Source organism: Globicephala melas, chromosome 2 (assembly GCF_963455315.2).
Source record: "Globicephala melas chromosome 2, mGloMel1.2, whole genome shotgun sequence".
NCBI lineage: Eukaryota > Metazoa > Chordata > Mammalia > Artiodactyla > Delphinidae > Globicephala > Globicephala melas.
This window is the reverse complement of record NC_083315.2, coordinates 24552738-24567183: the sequence shown is the minus strand read 5'-3', so window position 1 is coordinate 24567183 and position 14446 is coordinate 24552738. Positions and strand designations below refer to the sequence as shown.

The 14446-nt window shown below is 43.1% G+C and overlaps 1 protein-coding gene across 4 annotated transcripts in view; it reads right to left on the bottom strand.

The window, feature by feature from the left end:
- PRKCQ (protein kinase C theta) overlaps positions 1-14446 on the bottom strand; it is a 159280-nt gene that overhangs the window by 106350 nt on the left and 38484 nt on the right. The window contains exons 1-3 of one of the 4 annotated variants that reach the window (XM_030836906.3): positions 3584-3697; positions 1086-1198; positions 384-583 (exon numbers count right to left, since the gene is read on the bottom strand). In XM_030836906.3, the coding sequence (XP_030692766.1) occupies positions 384-583; positions 1086-1137 (252 nt within the window). In that variant the 5' untranslated portion in view covers positions 1138-1198; positions 3584-3697. Of the gene's footprint in view, positions 1-383; positions 584-1085; positions 1199-3583; positions 3711-14446 lie in introns of those variants that run through there. The other 3 variants (XM_070044841.1, XM_070044842.1, XM_060293338.1) reach the window with 3 other exon arrangements.

Here is a 14446-nt window from a genome sequence, read left to right as displayed (position 1 = left end):
TTCCTAGATATCTTGATATCTACGTGACGCCTTGATAAATAGGCCACAGGTAGGTTCCCAAGTTATGGAAAATTTGTGATATTTCCAAGCTTACTTTAACAGTTATAAATAAGGCAATAACAGTTCTTCATAGCCTAAGAGACCTTCTTCCCCTTACATAAGAATCAAAGAGATTTGAGTAAACCAGTACGTTCTAAGACTGCAATGAATCATCATTATCATTATCAAGCCACCCGTGAGTCCGTGGTAGGGAGTCAGTTTACTTAAGGCCAGTGTATCATACCTTCAGGATGACACTGAAATCTTGAGCTAGTCTTCAACTATGGTTCTTAGCACTTAATGGAATATACACTTAAAATAAAGCTCACAGCTTGGCTATTTACCCATATTTCTGTCTTCCCATTGTTTTTCCTACATCTCTCGGCCAGGGAGTAGAGCTCCACAGTTGTTTCGGATATTAGGTCCACATTTTTGCCCTTTACGATGATCTGCATTACTCTTCCCTTGTTGATATGGGCGTCAAAAGTGCTGTCCCAGGGAGGGTACATGGTTGGCTTTTTCTGGATGTACATCTGCCCATTCTCTAGGAACAGAAAGATACGTTCTCATTACTCCCTTAACCAGCCCTGGGAAATAATTCAACTCAACAGTGACACCTATTCCCTCTGCTCTCCGGGATATATCAGTCTGTTGGGAGAACAAAAATAACACGTAAAGGAATTAGAGATTGATCTGAAAGATACAGGGGCATAATTTCAGGCTTACAATGAGTGCTCCTTTAAAAAGATATTTAAAACTTTTCCATTTGACATAAATACACTAAGAGGCAAAACCTTTAAAACATCATGAGCCGTTATTTCCTTCCCTCATTTGCAAATGAGGATATATTTTACATAAGCCATGCACCCTAAGCAAAAATTAACAAGTATTCCGGAGGGGTGGTGGTCCCCATCCCCAGAGCCAGTGAAGCCGGCTGTAGACCTGCAGGCTGGTGGGGGTCCTGGAAATGGTTAGTAACAGGAGCCAAGGTCAGGATGATATAGTTTAAGGGAACTTCCCCGGAACCACCAGGCGACTGGACTTACTCGTGGGATTAAGCAGTGTTGTCCTATCTCTCATCCATATTGGATTTTCCATAGTATTTGTTCTTTAATCATTTCAGGAGCGGAAAACTGCAGCTGTATTTCAGTGTGTGTTTCTTGTGATCATAAGCACACAAAGTGGCAGATTTAGCAACGCAGAGATGTTGATAAAGCAAAAGGAAAAATTCACTTAAAACAGGGCAACAAAGCAGTTCTGAATCCTGATTCTCTCCGGCGCATGATGCTAAAAGCAGAACGGGCATTTAGCATTTGCTAAATTATTCTTCGGGAGGTATACAAGGATTTGAAGAAGCTGAGACTTCAAATTTTAGGTAAACCTGGCTATTAGCGGTATAAACTCTGACAGTGTTGAGCGTGGAATAGGAAGGGGAAGATTTTTATGTCTTGTTTTAAAGAAATTTAACTCAGGATCGGACTATAAGAAAAAGCAACGGCAATATTAGTGATCGGAGTAACGTTTTACTTCCACAGGCTTGAAGCCACCCCTCATAATTCCTTTAATTCCTCCCAACCACAACCATTCTCCACACCCCGAAAAAGGACAGAAATTCCCACGGCAAGGCATTTTTTACACCTTCATTCAGTAATGTTTGCAATCACTTAAAAAGGGAACCAGAACTCAGGCTCCTATCTATTTAAAGTGGGTTTTGCCATTTTCAAAGGCTCCCAGACGGACAGCACTGTGTCCTGTTTGTCCCTGTTCTACTGCTTTACGTAAAATGCAGCCTCACACCCCCAAGACTGAAATGTGCTTAAACTCTAGAGAAGTAATATTTGAATGATCATGTTCAGAGTGATTTCTTTTCCGAACAAAACTAAAACAAAATCGACACCCCAAACCTCTAAACTCCACAGCCTAACCTTTTGGAAAAACAGTCTTTTTCGACACGTTCTCTGGATCCATACGGCTGATTAGACTAAGTTCAAAGGCAAGGCCAAAAGAAGAAGAAATTTTAGAAAGGCTCTCAAGAGGCAAATGTCAGTGAGAGCTGTGGTTGTAAAGGGAACTGGATCCCGGGGACATTAAGTCGAAAGCAGCTTTGAAAAACTCAGACATTGCACACTTCAAAGATTTTGGTGACCTTTGAAAGGTCTTAGATTGGGAGCAAATGCCATTCTCACTTTTAACTAAACAGGAGAGAAACCTGGGCAGAAGGGAAATCGAGATCATCAGACAGTCTTCCCCGCTTTCATGTGCTCACAGGGTCTGGAAGGCTGAAGTCAGTCAACCACAGAGCAGAAGTCTTAGAAGGGAGAGAAAAGCCAACACACCAGGATTTGAAACCCCAGGGTTCTGAGCTGGAAACATCTAGCTGGAGGTTCTCAACTGCAAAATCAGGTTCCTCTTGCACCTGTGAATGTCACCCCCTTAAAGGACTATTTTTTTGAGGACTTCTGTCTCTCTCCACCTGTCTCTCCAGCCCCAATCCTTCTCTCTCCCCACTACCCTGCTTTAATGTCTTCATTTCACATGACTTACTACATGATATTTTTCTTTCTTGCCTATCTTCCTCTGCTAGGAAAGAAGCTCTAGAGGAAAGGCACGTATTCTGACCCAGTATACAGTAGGTGCTCCATAAATGCTTTCTCTGTAAACGAACTATAATGGCTCCTATTGTTACTGGGATTCTGCATTGGTGGCAATCAGACTTCCCTACGAAGTCTCTGTGAAAACCAGAATGTGTGTAGGAAGGCAGTGAAGCTGGAAAAATCATGGGATGTAAACTTCCTCCCGCCTTTTTTTTTTATTAAGAAAGTCCATGAGAATCTTAAAATACAGAGACAGGGATCAGGGAGGGTGGGAACAGTTGAAGTGATCGTGGAGAGACTCCAGACAGAATAATTATTTTAATGGAATGATTTAAACCCACAAAGGAATCCGGGAAGACTGTCACTCTCTCCCCCTCACCATGAACTTCTCATAAATATTTAAATTTGACAAAATATGAGTATTCTTTCACTCAACCAGGGTTTTAGTAAACACAGAAGTTAAGTTTTCTGTAATTTGGACTCTAAGCGCTAATCATATATTCTTTGTACTATTCATCTGAGCTTGGCCAAAGAAGCAGTAAACCATCTTTGGGGTTAATTCTAAGATTATGCAGACTTTATCTATAATCACTGACAACAACCAGACTTAACACCACCATGTTTTACTTCAGCTCATTAGATTTTTTTTTCCCCCGTAACTCTTCACAGTAATGTCCTCAACTCATTTCTCCTTTCCTTTGTTTATGTGGAAAATGGGACCATGAAATATTGTAGAACATGAGGCAGGAGACCAGGTCTAGTTCAGAGGCTGTTACTAAGCCCATATGCCTTTGAGAAAGCACTTGGCTTCCCCGGGTATCAGTTTCCTGAGCTGGAAAATTAGGCTGTGCCAGATGACCTTGAAGATCCCGGAAGACCTTGCTTCCCGGTTCATAGCAGGGTCTTCCTCCTCCTCTCCCACCCCACCTACACCACCCACTCAAGCTTACCTGATTCAACATATTCTTTGACAAGCACAGCACAGTAAGGGTTAACGGCCTCTCCCTGGCACGGCTGGCAGGACCCACAGTCAAAGTTGGACAAACCAATTCGAAGAAACGGTGACATGGCCGCTCCCTGAAAAGCGACAAAAGACAGAAGCTGTTTGGGGGCTGTGAAATATATTATTGTGGGTGTCCCACCCCCACTTAACCAGTGCTTTATCTCTGACAGCCAGAGCCTGAAATGGCTCAACTATCCATTCAAACAAATGTTTTACTTCCCCTTCTGCACAGTACACTATTGGGCTCACCCCAAACCACAGACTGACTAGCCAAAGAAAGTGGCGTTCAGGACTTCAGCGTTATTGAACCTTGTCCGTTAGACCTAAGTTCCACTCTTAATCGAATGGAGTTTTATTTAATAGTTGCAGAGAGAAGCAGAGGCTTTCCAACATTTTACTTCTTCTATCAATATCATTCAAGAAGGTACCCAGGAAACAACACGCAGTAATAAGAAAATGAGTTTACAAACAGTGCGTCTATTTTAGTCACACCAGTTGAACATGACACCACGAAATTCTTACATGGGCTATTTATGTGTGTGATGGAATTGGCTCTAGATATCTATTCAGCAGCTGATCTCTGTTTAGTTTAGACACACATACACACATATAGATATAGATAAATTAAGCTCTTGAATATTACAAACCACTTAAAAACCCTAAATCACTGACCACCGTAAAATACCACTTCATTGTGGAAGGAGAAACAAAGTCCTTCGTAAAAGCCAAAGAACTAAAAATTACACTTTCCCGGAGATATCGGTGAAAATCATTGTAGTGTTGGCTACAAATTCCAGAATTTTCCAGTCTGATTCTTCACCTGTTGTTCCTTCCTTGTCTTTGTTTTGTCCATTTACTTCAACCCTTTTTTGAACCTACTTTTCCAGGAGGTTCCATGAATCTGAAACTATTGCCTGGTATTCAGTGATAGAGTTACGTCTTTGCTTCCTCTTTCTCTTGAAACAATTTTGCCTCACGAATTTTCCCCTTCTTACGCAAGCCAAAGATATCAAGAAGAAAGCATTAGTCATCTTTTCTACCTTTTTGTGAAGGAAGAAAACTACTCAGAGTAACAGGATCCCAGGTGTGAGAATCAACGACACAACTGGAAATCTTGGGCCCATAACCCTGAATCCGACAGAGCCATAAAAGATTGCCAGTCCTCTGGAATGCCGGCAGCCTGGGTATTTTTTGAACAAACAGAGAGACAAATTAGGGGGTCTTGATCACTGCTGTTAATTTCATGGAGGTTAAGAGAGTCCCAATTTCCTGCAATTCAGCAGGTTTAACTAAAGGAGATGGTTATGGAATCACCATGATTTGTCAGGAGTTCTTAGCCTTGGAAGCACATTCTGTATATGTCACTCTGCTGAATTAGCAGCTAGATGACTTCCAGATTTGTCTTTAGGGGGCCCCCTTCCCCCTCTGAGCTTAGAACTCTTGGGCAGAAGCCTGGCTAAGAACAGAGAATTCTCCAGAGAAAACTTTGAGACCCCCATTCCTGGACCACGTAGATCTTTCAGACAAATCTATATTCCTCCACTAATCAGGAACAATCACCAAGAACCAGCATCATTTATGCGAGTATTTACCACGTGTGGACGTTTTGAAGATTTCCTTAACACAAGTGAAGGTAAGTAATTAATTCTGACTTGAGCCTCGAGGGATCACTGACTCATAAAGTCCGAGTTACAACCACTCTGACCTTTACTGATGGATGTGTCACTCTGCTATTTCCAGGCTGGGTTCAGAATTAGGCAACAGCAGCTCAACATGCACCTGGGAAAATCTGTCTGGGGAACAGACTGAAAGGTCTAGTGTCCCCAGGGGTTCTATCACAGTAAGGAACAGAGTTACTGCAAAACCCCCTCCCCCAACAGGGCTGGCTTAGACATCAACTGACTTCCTATCCACAGCCATCCTGATTCCCTTGCCAGTTCACCAGACTCGCCTTCCCTATCCCCTCACCCAATAGCATTTTGATGATCTGCCCAATGCATGCATCTGTCTGGTAGCCAAGCCACTGTCTTTCTAAAGGTCTAGTCACAGTGACATTCTGACATTTAGAAAGCAGAACTGGCATCTGTGTGCTTAACCTCACACGTTGTTCAATAAAGCCTCAAGCTCAGGGGGTGCCTTTTAAAGGCAAAAGGTAGCATTTTATTGCTGAGCTGCCCAGAATCTTTTCCCCTTCTGTAACAGTAATAGGCAATCATCATGAAATGAAGAAAATACACAAAATTGGTAAAAGACTTCTCATAGTTCCACTGACAGAAGCAAATCACGGTTACTATTTTAATGGATTTTCTCTAGTCTACGGTTTTGTTTTATATGCTGTGCTCATACTGTGTGTATGAGATTGTATCTGACTTTTAACTTTTACCAAAAAAATTGTCCAAGCTACTATGTCATCTCTGTAAGCATCCTTTGAATTCTTACATGACAGCCCACTGAGGGACAGCTCCATCATCTGCTTTACTGAAGTCTTATAGTTCCACATTTAGATTGTGTCCAGTTTTTCCATAATAGAAATAATGCTGTGATGAGCTCCTTTCACATTTTTTTTTAATTTAGGAAGAACGCATCAAACTAGATCACCAGAGAATTCCAGTATTACTACATCAAACAATATCACTATGTGTAAGGTCATACACACTTAAAGAAAATAACAAAATGCAAAGGCAAAGACTTAAGGAAGATATCTACGGTAAATGCAACAGAAAATAAGTTAGCATCATTCTTATATAATAAGCATACACAAATGTGTAGGGGAAAAAAAACCCCCAAACCACTACCCATGACCCAACTAAATAACTGGCAATGACACAAACTACACAAAATACAAAAAACATACTTGTAACTAGTTTGTAGGAAAATGTTCAGCCTTGTGAGCAATTTAAGATGTACAAAACAAAGCAGGATACTATATAATTGCATTTATATGACATTCTTGAAAAGACAAAACTATATGGAGAAAAGAAGCAGTGGTTACCAGTGGTTTGGGTAGGGGACAGGGTATGATTATAAAAGGGTGACACGAACAGGTTCTGGGGGAAGATCCAACTGTTCTAGAGCCGGATTGTGGTGGTAGTCACAGAAATCTAGACTTAAATTCACAGAAGGATGCACCCAAAACAAAGGTCAATTTTGCCATATGATAATTTAAAAGCCAAAATTAAGAAATATGCCACTGGCATTTCAAGGCATAGATTATAAATTCAGAGGTTATATAAAGAATATACATTAGGAAACTGAGAATTCATATAATAAAATATTAAACTAAAATCTGAAGTAAGCCAGCATAGTTTCAGTTTACTAAAGGGAAATGGTTAGAGCCTTAAGAAAACACCTTTTACTCTGTAGTATTTAAGGTCTCCCGAAATTTTGCATTTTGGTGCAAATAGCTGAGAAAAAAATAACATTGGAACTTGATAATGCATTTTCTTTGAGGATCCATTAATATTCAATTCAATTTAATAATATCATTTTATAATAATAAAATATTATAAAAATAATTTTATTATATTTTATATTAATAATATCAATATAATTAATATTAATATAATAATAAATATTATTATTTTAAAACAATAATATTATTTTACCTGTGCAATTAATATTTTAGAAATGCTCTTACCTAACAATGGCAAGGACAACATGCATCATACACTTCTATACAATGCTGTGTGAGCGTAAATTTGTTGAACACTCGTGTGTATGTACCAATATATGTATATGTATGTATATACATGCAAATCTCAAGAGCCTAGAAGATGCGTAACACGCACATGAGGATGAAATTAACATAACAGATTTTTGTGGGCTGGTTTTTTGTGCGCAGAGCTGATGGTAAAGGAGAAGGGGTGCTAAAATAGAAAGGAAAATTACTTGTGTACAGAAATGCACGCACTGGAATCGCATCTCTCAGGACTGTCTTCCCCCAGTCTCTCTGTGGAGTGTGGATTTCATAATCTCTTTCTTGCCCATCACAGTAGCCTCGCCCTCTACAGCAAATAATGTGTGCAGTAAGACTGACTGGCCAGCTCAGGCTGTTCCGGCAACACACGGGTCCCTCTACGGACCGCTCGTCCGAGGAATAAAAGCACACATCCAGTCTCTCCTGGACAGCTCCCGGGGACCCCCCAACCTGCCAGGTGCGAAAGGAACTCACTGTCTTGCCTTTGGAATCCTCCTCTTCTTCTGTTTTATCAGCTCAGTGACTGGGACCATGACTCCCAGCCTAGCACCCTGCTTAGACATCACCCTTTCTCTCATCCACCGCAACCAACCTGTCCTTCTCCTTCCCCATCTCCTCTCCTCCTTCCCTGGGGTCTTGGCGGGATTCTGCATCATCCCTCGTTGGACCCATCATAGCAGCTTCCCTGTCTCTCTCCCCAGTCCTGTCACCTCTCACTCCCAGTCCCAAAGGATCTTCCCTAGGATCACGCAGAGCCCCTGCCATTTCTCCAACTTGTCATGCTGTTTCGGAGCTCTAGGCTCTTAGCCATACTGCCTCCTCTCCCTGGACCGCCTTCCTATCTCACTCCAGCCTCCATCTGCCCCACCCCCGCTTCCTCATCTTCCAAGCTCCCGCTCAGTCTGTACCTCCTCTGTGAAGCTCTTCTTCCCTCACCTCCATCAGCCTCCCTCGACACATCTTGGTGGAATTTACTCAGCGCTCGCCCAGCCCCCCATAGCTCCCCGGGTACCCTGCGAGACAGCACCTGTCATATTTGTTCACCTCACCTTTGCCATTTCAAAAGTCTGAGTGGGGTAGATCCTGTACCTCCCATTCTCTATCTTTGTCTTCAGCTCTTAGCCCCCAAATTTGGGGGACATAGTAAGGTCCCACCAGGATTTCTCCTACATAATCCTTGAAGAGGGTGGGATCTACTCATATCCCCAGAAGACGGGTGGGACTCAACCTATAGAAGTCCCTCTGGTTTCATCTGCAGCATATCTAGCAAAAACCCTCCAGAGTGAGTGCAGGCAGGTGCCTTACTTACTGGACTCTAGCTGTGATGAGGGGTCTCCTCTATTACCACGTTCCTCTGGGGAATGTGGGGCTGGGGAGGAGACCAAATGCTCACACAGCCGTATTTCCCTATAATGCTTTATTCAATGCATTAGTTCCTGTTGGTCTTCCCAAACAAGACTTTGGGCTCTGAGAGCAGAGACCATATCTTAATCATCTATGTACCTCCTGGGTCAATCCCTCTGTCTGATATCGAGCTGATGCTCAATGCCTTTTTGCTAAGAAACTTAATTTTCAAAAGCAACGTTTTACATCATCTTTTAATCTTCATGCATTTCTTTTACCTGAAAGGGTATTCTATGGTCCGATTAGGTAGCAGACAGTTACAGAGGAAATCAATACAAAGGAAACATCCCAGGCATTGTTACTGGCAGAGAATCGATGCCATTATGAGCTCAACTGCAGGAATTATTTAACCTCTCTGCTTTCTCATTTGGAAAATGGTGATAATACTATTACTCGTCTCAAAGGGCTATGAGGATGAAATGGGAAAACACATGGAGGTGCTTAGAACAGGGCTGTCACACAGTAAACTCTCAAAGTAATGTTAGTTATTATTATTATTACAACTGATATACTTTTTAGTGTACTTTATGGTCATTATTAGTATATACCAAAAAAGGGTAGGAAGAGAATGGAAAGAGTCTTTTAGGAGCATATCTGGGCTGAATTAAGTGACCTTCCTCTGTGCTCTGCCACCGAGCTCCCATAAAACCCCTCACGTATCTCTCCTATAGCACTTATTTTCCCCTAATGGAGTCATCACGATGCTGGCACTCATCACGATGAACTATCAGTGTGTCCATCCAATCTTCTGCGCTTCTGCCATCCCAACTGCGAAATACCATCCTAATGTGTACTTTAAATTTGTGGAGGACCTTTACTCTTACAGCTCAATGTTTTCACCTTTAAGTGTGATCTCATTTCTCTTCGGCAGGTAGTGACAATGCAGGGAGATGATCAAGAATCGCTGCTCAGGGGCACGCTTGAGGTCATATGCCAGTAAGTACTGAATGGAGAATTCTGGTCTCTTGCCTCCCTGATGCTGACTGACCTACTTATCCAGATGGACTCACCTGCCACAATTCAAAGCCACCAAATACTTTCACGGTGACCTGAAGGGTTGCCACCACCTAACAAAAGCGGATGGGGGAAATTCCATAGAAACAGAAAGCAAGAGAAGAAGTTCTCTATACTCTCATCAGCTAAAACGTATCACGACTCCTCTTCCTCTGCAGCAAGTGAACTAAGAATGAGCATACTTCTTTATTTTAAAAAAATCTGGATGTCACTTTTATTGCTATAATTTAGCTGGCGGTGTCTTAGGGACACAGGGAGAATCTCAAAGAAATATCAAATCTTTACCATATAGAAAACACAAATGAATCAACAGTAAGCTTGGGGATGAGGGGAAAAAACATTCAATGAGTTCCAAACACATCAGCTTAGCCAAAATTTGGTCAATTAAACATCAGGCAAATTTTGGCAAATTAAGTTTATAGCTTTCAATTTAAGAGATAGAAAGGTTTCTCAGGTAAAAGTGGCAACTGAATAAAATGACTTACTGCTGTAGAAAAAAGCTATAATAAAAAAATTAATTTGCCTTGCAATGTGCATGGAAGAAAGACTAACTAGTTGGGAAGTGTTTTATCCCCTTGCTAAGATGTCTACAAAGTAGTACAATAAAAAGAGTCAGACTAAATATTAGCCTCTTGCCCCTAAATATGGTCTCAAAAGTGAATTAAAATAATAAGTGTGAAATGAAGATAATATTTTAAAATAACCCTGACCATACATGCTACATGACAAAAGGAAAGAGGCCTAACCTTCAACGAGTAAGGAAGGGGGATTTGTGACAGAGCTAGTCATGCCCTCCTACCTGCGAACGTTAACAAGACTCCCCCCAACCCCAGTTATGGACTGAATTGTGTCCCCAGCAATTCATATGTTCAGGCCATAAGCCCCCATGGGACTGTATTTGGAGGTGGAGCCTTTAGGGAGATAATTACGGTTAAATGAGGTCATAAGGGTGGGGCCCTGATCCATTAGGACAGTGTCCTTATAAGAAGAGAAAGAGACACCAGAGCTCTCTTTCTTTCTTTGCCACATGAAGACACAGTGGGAAGATGCCATCGACACACCTGGAAGAGGGCTTTCATCAGAAGCCAGCCTTGAAGGCACCTTGATCTCAGCCTTCCAGCCTCCAGAACAGGGAGAAAACAAACTCCTGTCATTTAAACCCCTCAGTCTGTGGTACTCTGTTCTGGCAGCCTGAGCAGACTAATAGAACATAGCCCTTCTCCCACCAAAAAAAAGAAAAAAAGTGTAGAAATAAAACAAATATTGAAATATAGGAAAGAAGGAACCTGGGATGGCATTATTAATATTCTGACACTAATTTTAATGGGTGACATGAATAGACAGTCCCACGAAAACACAGCTCTGATCACATTACACAAATACTCAACTGTCCACATCCTTGCTGAATTAAATCATGATTCAATCTGTTAGTTAAAAGCCCCCATGTGTTGGCATCAACGTACTGACCGCACACCACACAACTCAGCCTGTTTTCTGAATACACCCCGGTAGTCCACCTCGACGGCTCTGTTTACACCTTCCTTCTGCTTGGATGCTCTACCAGCTCCAGGCGTACACGGTTGCCACCCCTCAATCTTTCTCATCTTTCAAGGACTTCATTTCTGTACTACTTCATCCAGAAATCCTTTCCTGCTCCCCGTGAGAAGAGGAGCGATTTATCTGACAGATGAGTTTTAGAAGAATAAACTATGCTTGCCCAGTCCAGCCCCCTCCTCTCTTTTGGGGGGATCTACCGACTTTCAGAGACCATGTTTCTCCACTCCCCTCTGCCACGCCATAAGCAGGGCGGGGCTCATCTGCCAGTCCTGGGAGGCCAGCCTTTGTGCAGTACTGCCTATGACACTGTGAACAACGACCAATGGATTTGCTTGGACACTTTGGCCATACCCACCAATCCAGCCTTTATCACTAGTCAAGTTGAGTTTTTTCTTCTCCATCTCCCTGACTCCTGATCTATCTGTCCATTTGTTCCAAGCACACGCATAGCCTAGACAGTTATTTATTAGGTCTCCGACAGTTCACAAAACTTTGCAAAAAGCTTTCCATAGCTTGTGTTATTCAACCTTCTCACCAAGCCCGTGAGATAGGTATAATGAGCTCCATTCTACAGATAAGAAAGCTGAGGCCTAAGTGGGTAAGCAGCTCGCTGAAGGTCACACAGCTAGTAAGCAACTGAACCTGTATTCCAGCCTTGGTTGCTAAGTACCTCCACTCAAACTAGTCAATGATTCCTTGTTAGAAAATGGCTTTTAAGGTTAGGCCAGGGAGGAAGCGAAAGCATGGAGAGTTCCCCATAGATTGTTTCCATCTGTTCAACCAGTTCCTAATTAGCAAGGACCCATGACAGCTGTCAGACAGGCTTTCCCAGCAGCCTCTGTACTGCCTACTTGCCCAGTTACCTTGGGTACCAATTTGACGTTTCTTTTTGTCAGAACCTGTGGTTTAATGATCTTTCTACTGCATGGCTATAATTTGAAGAGTTAAAGAATGGGTAATATAAACGGAGTTGAAGTTTCTTGGAAGAGCTTAAGCTCTCTTTCAGAAGTGAAGTCAAAGCTGCTGACCTGGGTAGTTCTCCCAGGTGGTCCTAAGTGTGCACTGTCTACCTCTGCGCCTTCTCCATTCATGCCTTTACTGGTGGCTGGCTGGTATCAGTTAGGACTCCCGGGGCCAAAGTCTAGAGCAGACAGAGCTCACTGCTTTGTACAAAGTCGGTCTCCTCGGCACTACTTTCTACCCAGGGTAGGGTAACCACGTACCGAGGCCAAAGATGCTGCCTGGTACAGGAAGCAAATTTAATGATGGGTCTGTTTACTGCGTCAAATTTTACTCTTAAAAGACACTCTTCACCACACAAAAGAAGGAGACTATGTGAAATGATGGATACGTTAATGTTTGATTGTGGTGATTATTTCAGTGTATACGTTTATCAAGTCATCCGATCGTACACCTTAAATATATATCCAACTTTTAATTGTCAATTATATCTCAATAAAGTTGGGGGGAAAGAGACAATTTTCTCAGTGACTCTACCATCATATTAACTCAGTAGCTCTAATGAGACATAGGATACTCTGGAATCTTCCTAATGCATCAGAGGAAGAGTTCTGCCTGTCAGGTGTTCAGGTAGGAAAAACACCCCACCTGAATGGATGTGGGACGTCCAATCAGAGGCAGGGCCCAGTGTGCCCCGGTCAAAGGACATCTTTTTTTTTTTGCGGTACGCGGGCCTCTCACTGCTGTGGCCTCTCCCGTTGCGGAGCACAGGCTCCGGACGCGCAGGCTCAGCGGCCATGGCTCACGGGCTCAGCCGCTCCGCGGCATGTGGGATCTTCCCGGACCGGGGCACGAACCCGTGTCCCCTGCATCGGCAGGCGGACTCTCAACCACTGCGCCACCAGGGAAGCCCCCAAAGGACATCTTGACTGAGACGGTCAAGTTGAAGTCCCTGGCCACATGGTCCCTTTTCCCTGGCCTGGCATGGCAGTATACCATCAGGAAGGAGAGGACACAGGCAGGAGCTCACAGGTGTGTCAACGAGAGGGCCACGGTACAAACGCCAGCTTTCCCCAACTGCATAGTCATAGACCAGTGACCTAATCTCTGTGCGACTATGTTTCTATTTCTGCAACATGGGGAAAATAACAGACCCACTTCACAGAGTTGTCGGGAGGATTAAATGAATTAACCATTGAATGAAACGCTTACAACAGTGTTTGGTGGAAAAGGTAGCTATAACATTATAGGACTTTTCTAAAGTAACCGCGGAAATTCTCCCTGATGAAATTAACTACCGATGATGATGATGATGATGATGATGATGATGATGATGATGATGATGATGATGATGATGATGATGGTGATGATGGTGATGATGGTGATGATGGTGATGATGATGGTGATGATGATGGTGATGATGATGACGAAGACGACGACAACTGACTCAGCAGATTATCTGACATGGCCTAGAACTCACCTAAACTATTAGCTAAGGAAATGAAGTGCCATGTACTTTTGTTTTTTGCCATCGCTCACTAAGTATCTGCTAAACCTGCCTCCTAGGTATAAAGCCTGGTGCTGGATGCAAAAATGTGACAGGGTCCCTGTTCTAAATCAGCCTTGGGACCTCAGAATGAAGTAGACCCCTGCCTAGAGGGGGACAGAGAGGAGGTTCTGACAGCCTGGACTCCACTTTCTCGCTGTTCATCCTGCGAGTAAAATGACGTGGCCAGGCAGTGTGGACTCAACATTAAGAGACAGAGAAAACAAGAACTGCAAAGCGGGCTGTCACTTGTGGGTACGGCGGGAGCGAAACACCCCTGTCCCCCCAGTGGTGTTCAAACACCACACCCCACTTCCTCCCGAGGGTGTGTGACACTTTTCAAAGAAAATACAGTATTTGGTGGTATCGTCATAGCAAGAGGAAATAGCAATGTTCAGTCCAAAGATGAACTAAGAGTTTTGTGAAGAATAATAACACACACACAGCCCTGCGTGTGCCAGCGCGACACGCACTGCTGTCGAAGTTACTGCTGGAGATAAAGGGAAAGGGAGACCGGGGCGGAGACCACAAGGAGGAGAAGGCCGAGCGGGGCTCAGACGCTCCAGGATGGACGTGTGCATGCAGGTCTAGGCGAACCACCCATGTCTCTCGTTGCCCACGGATGTCCCCAC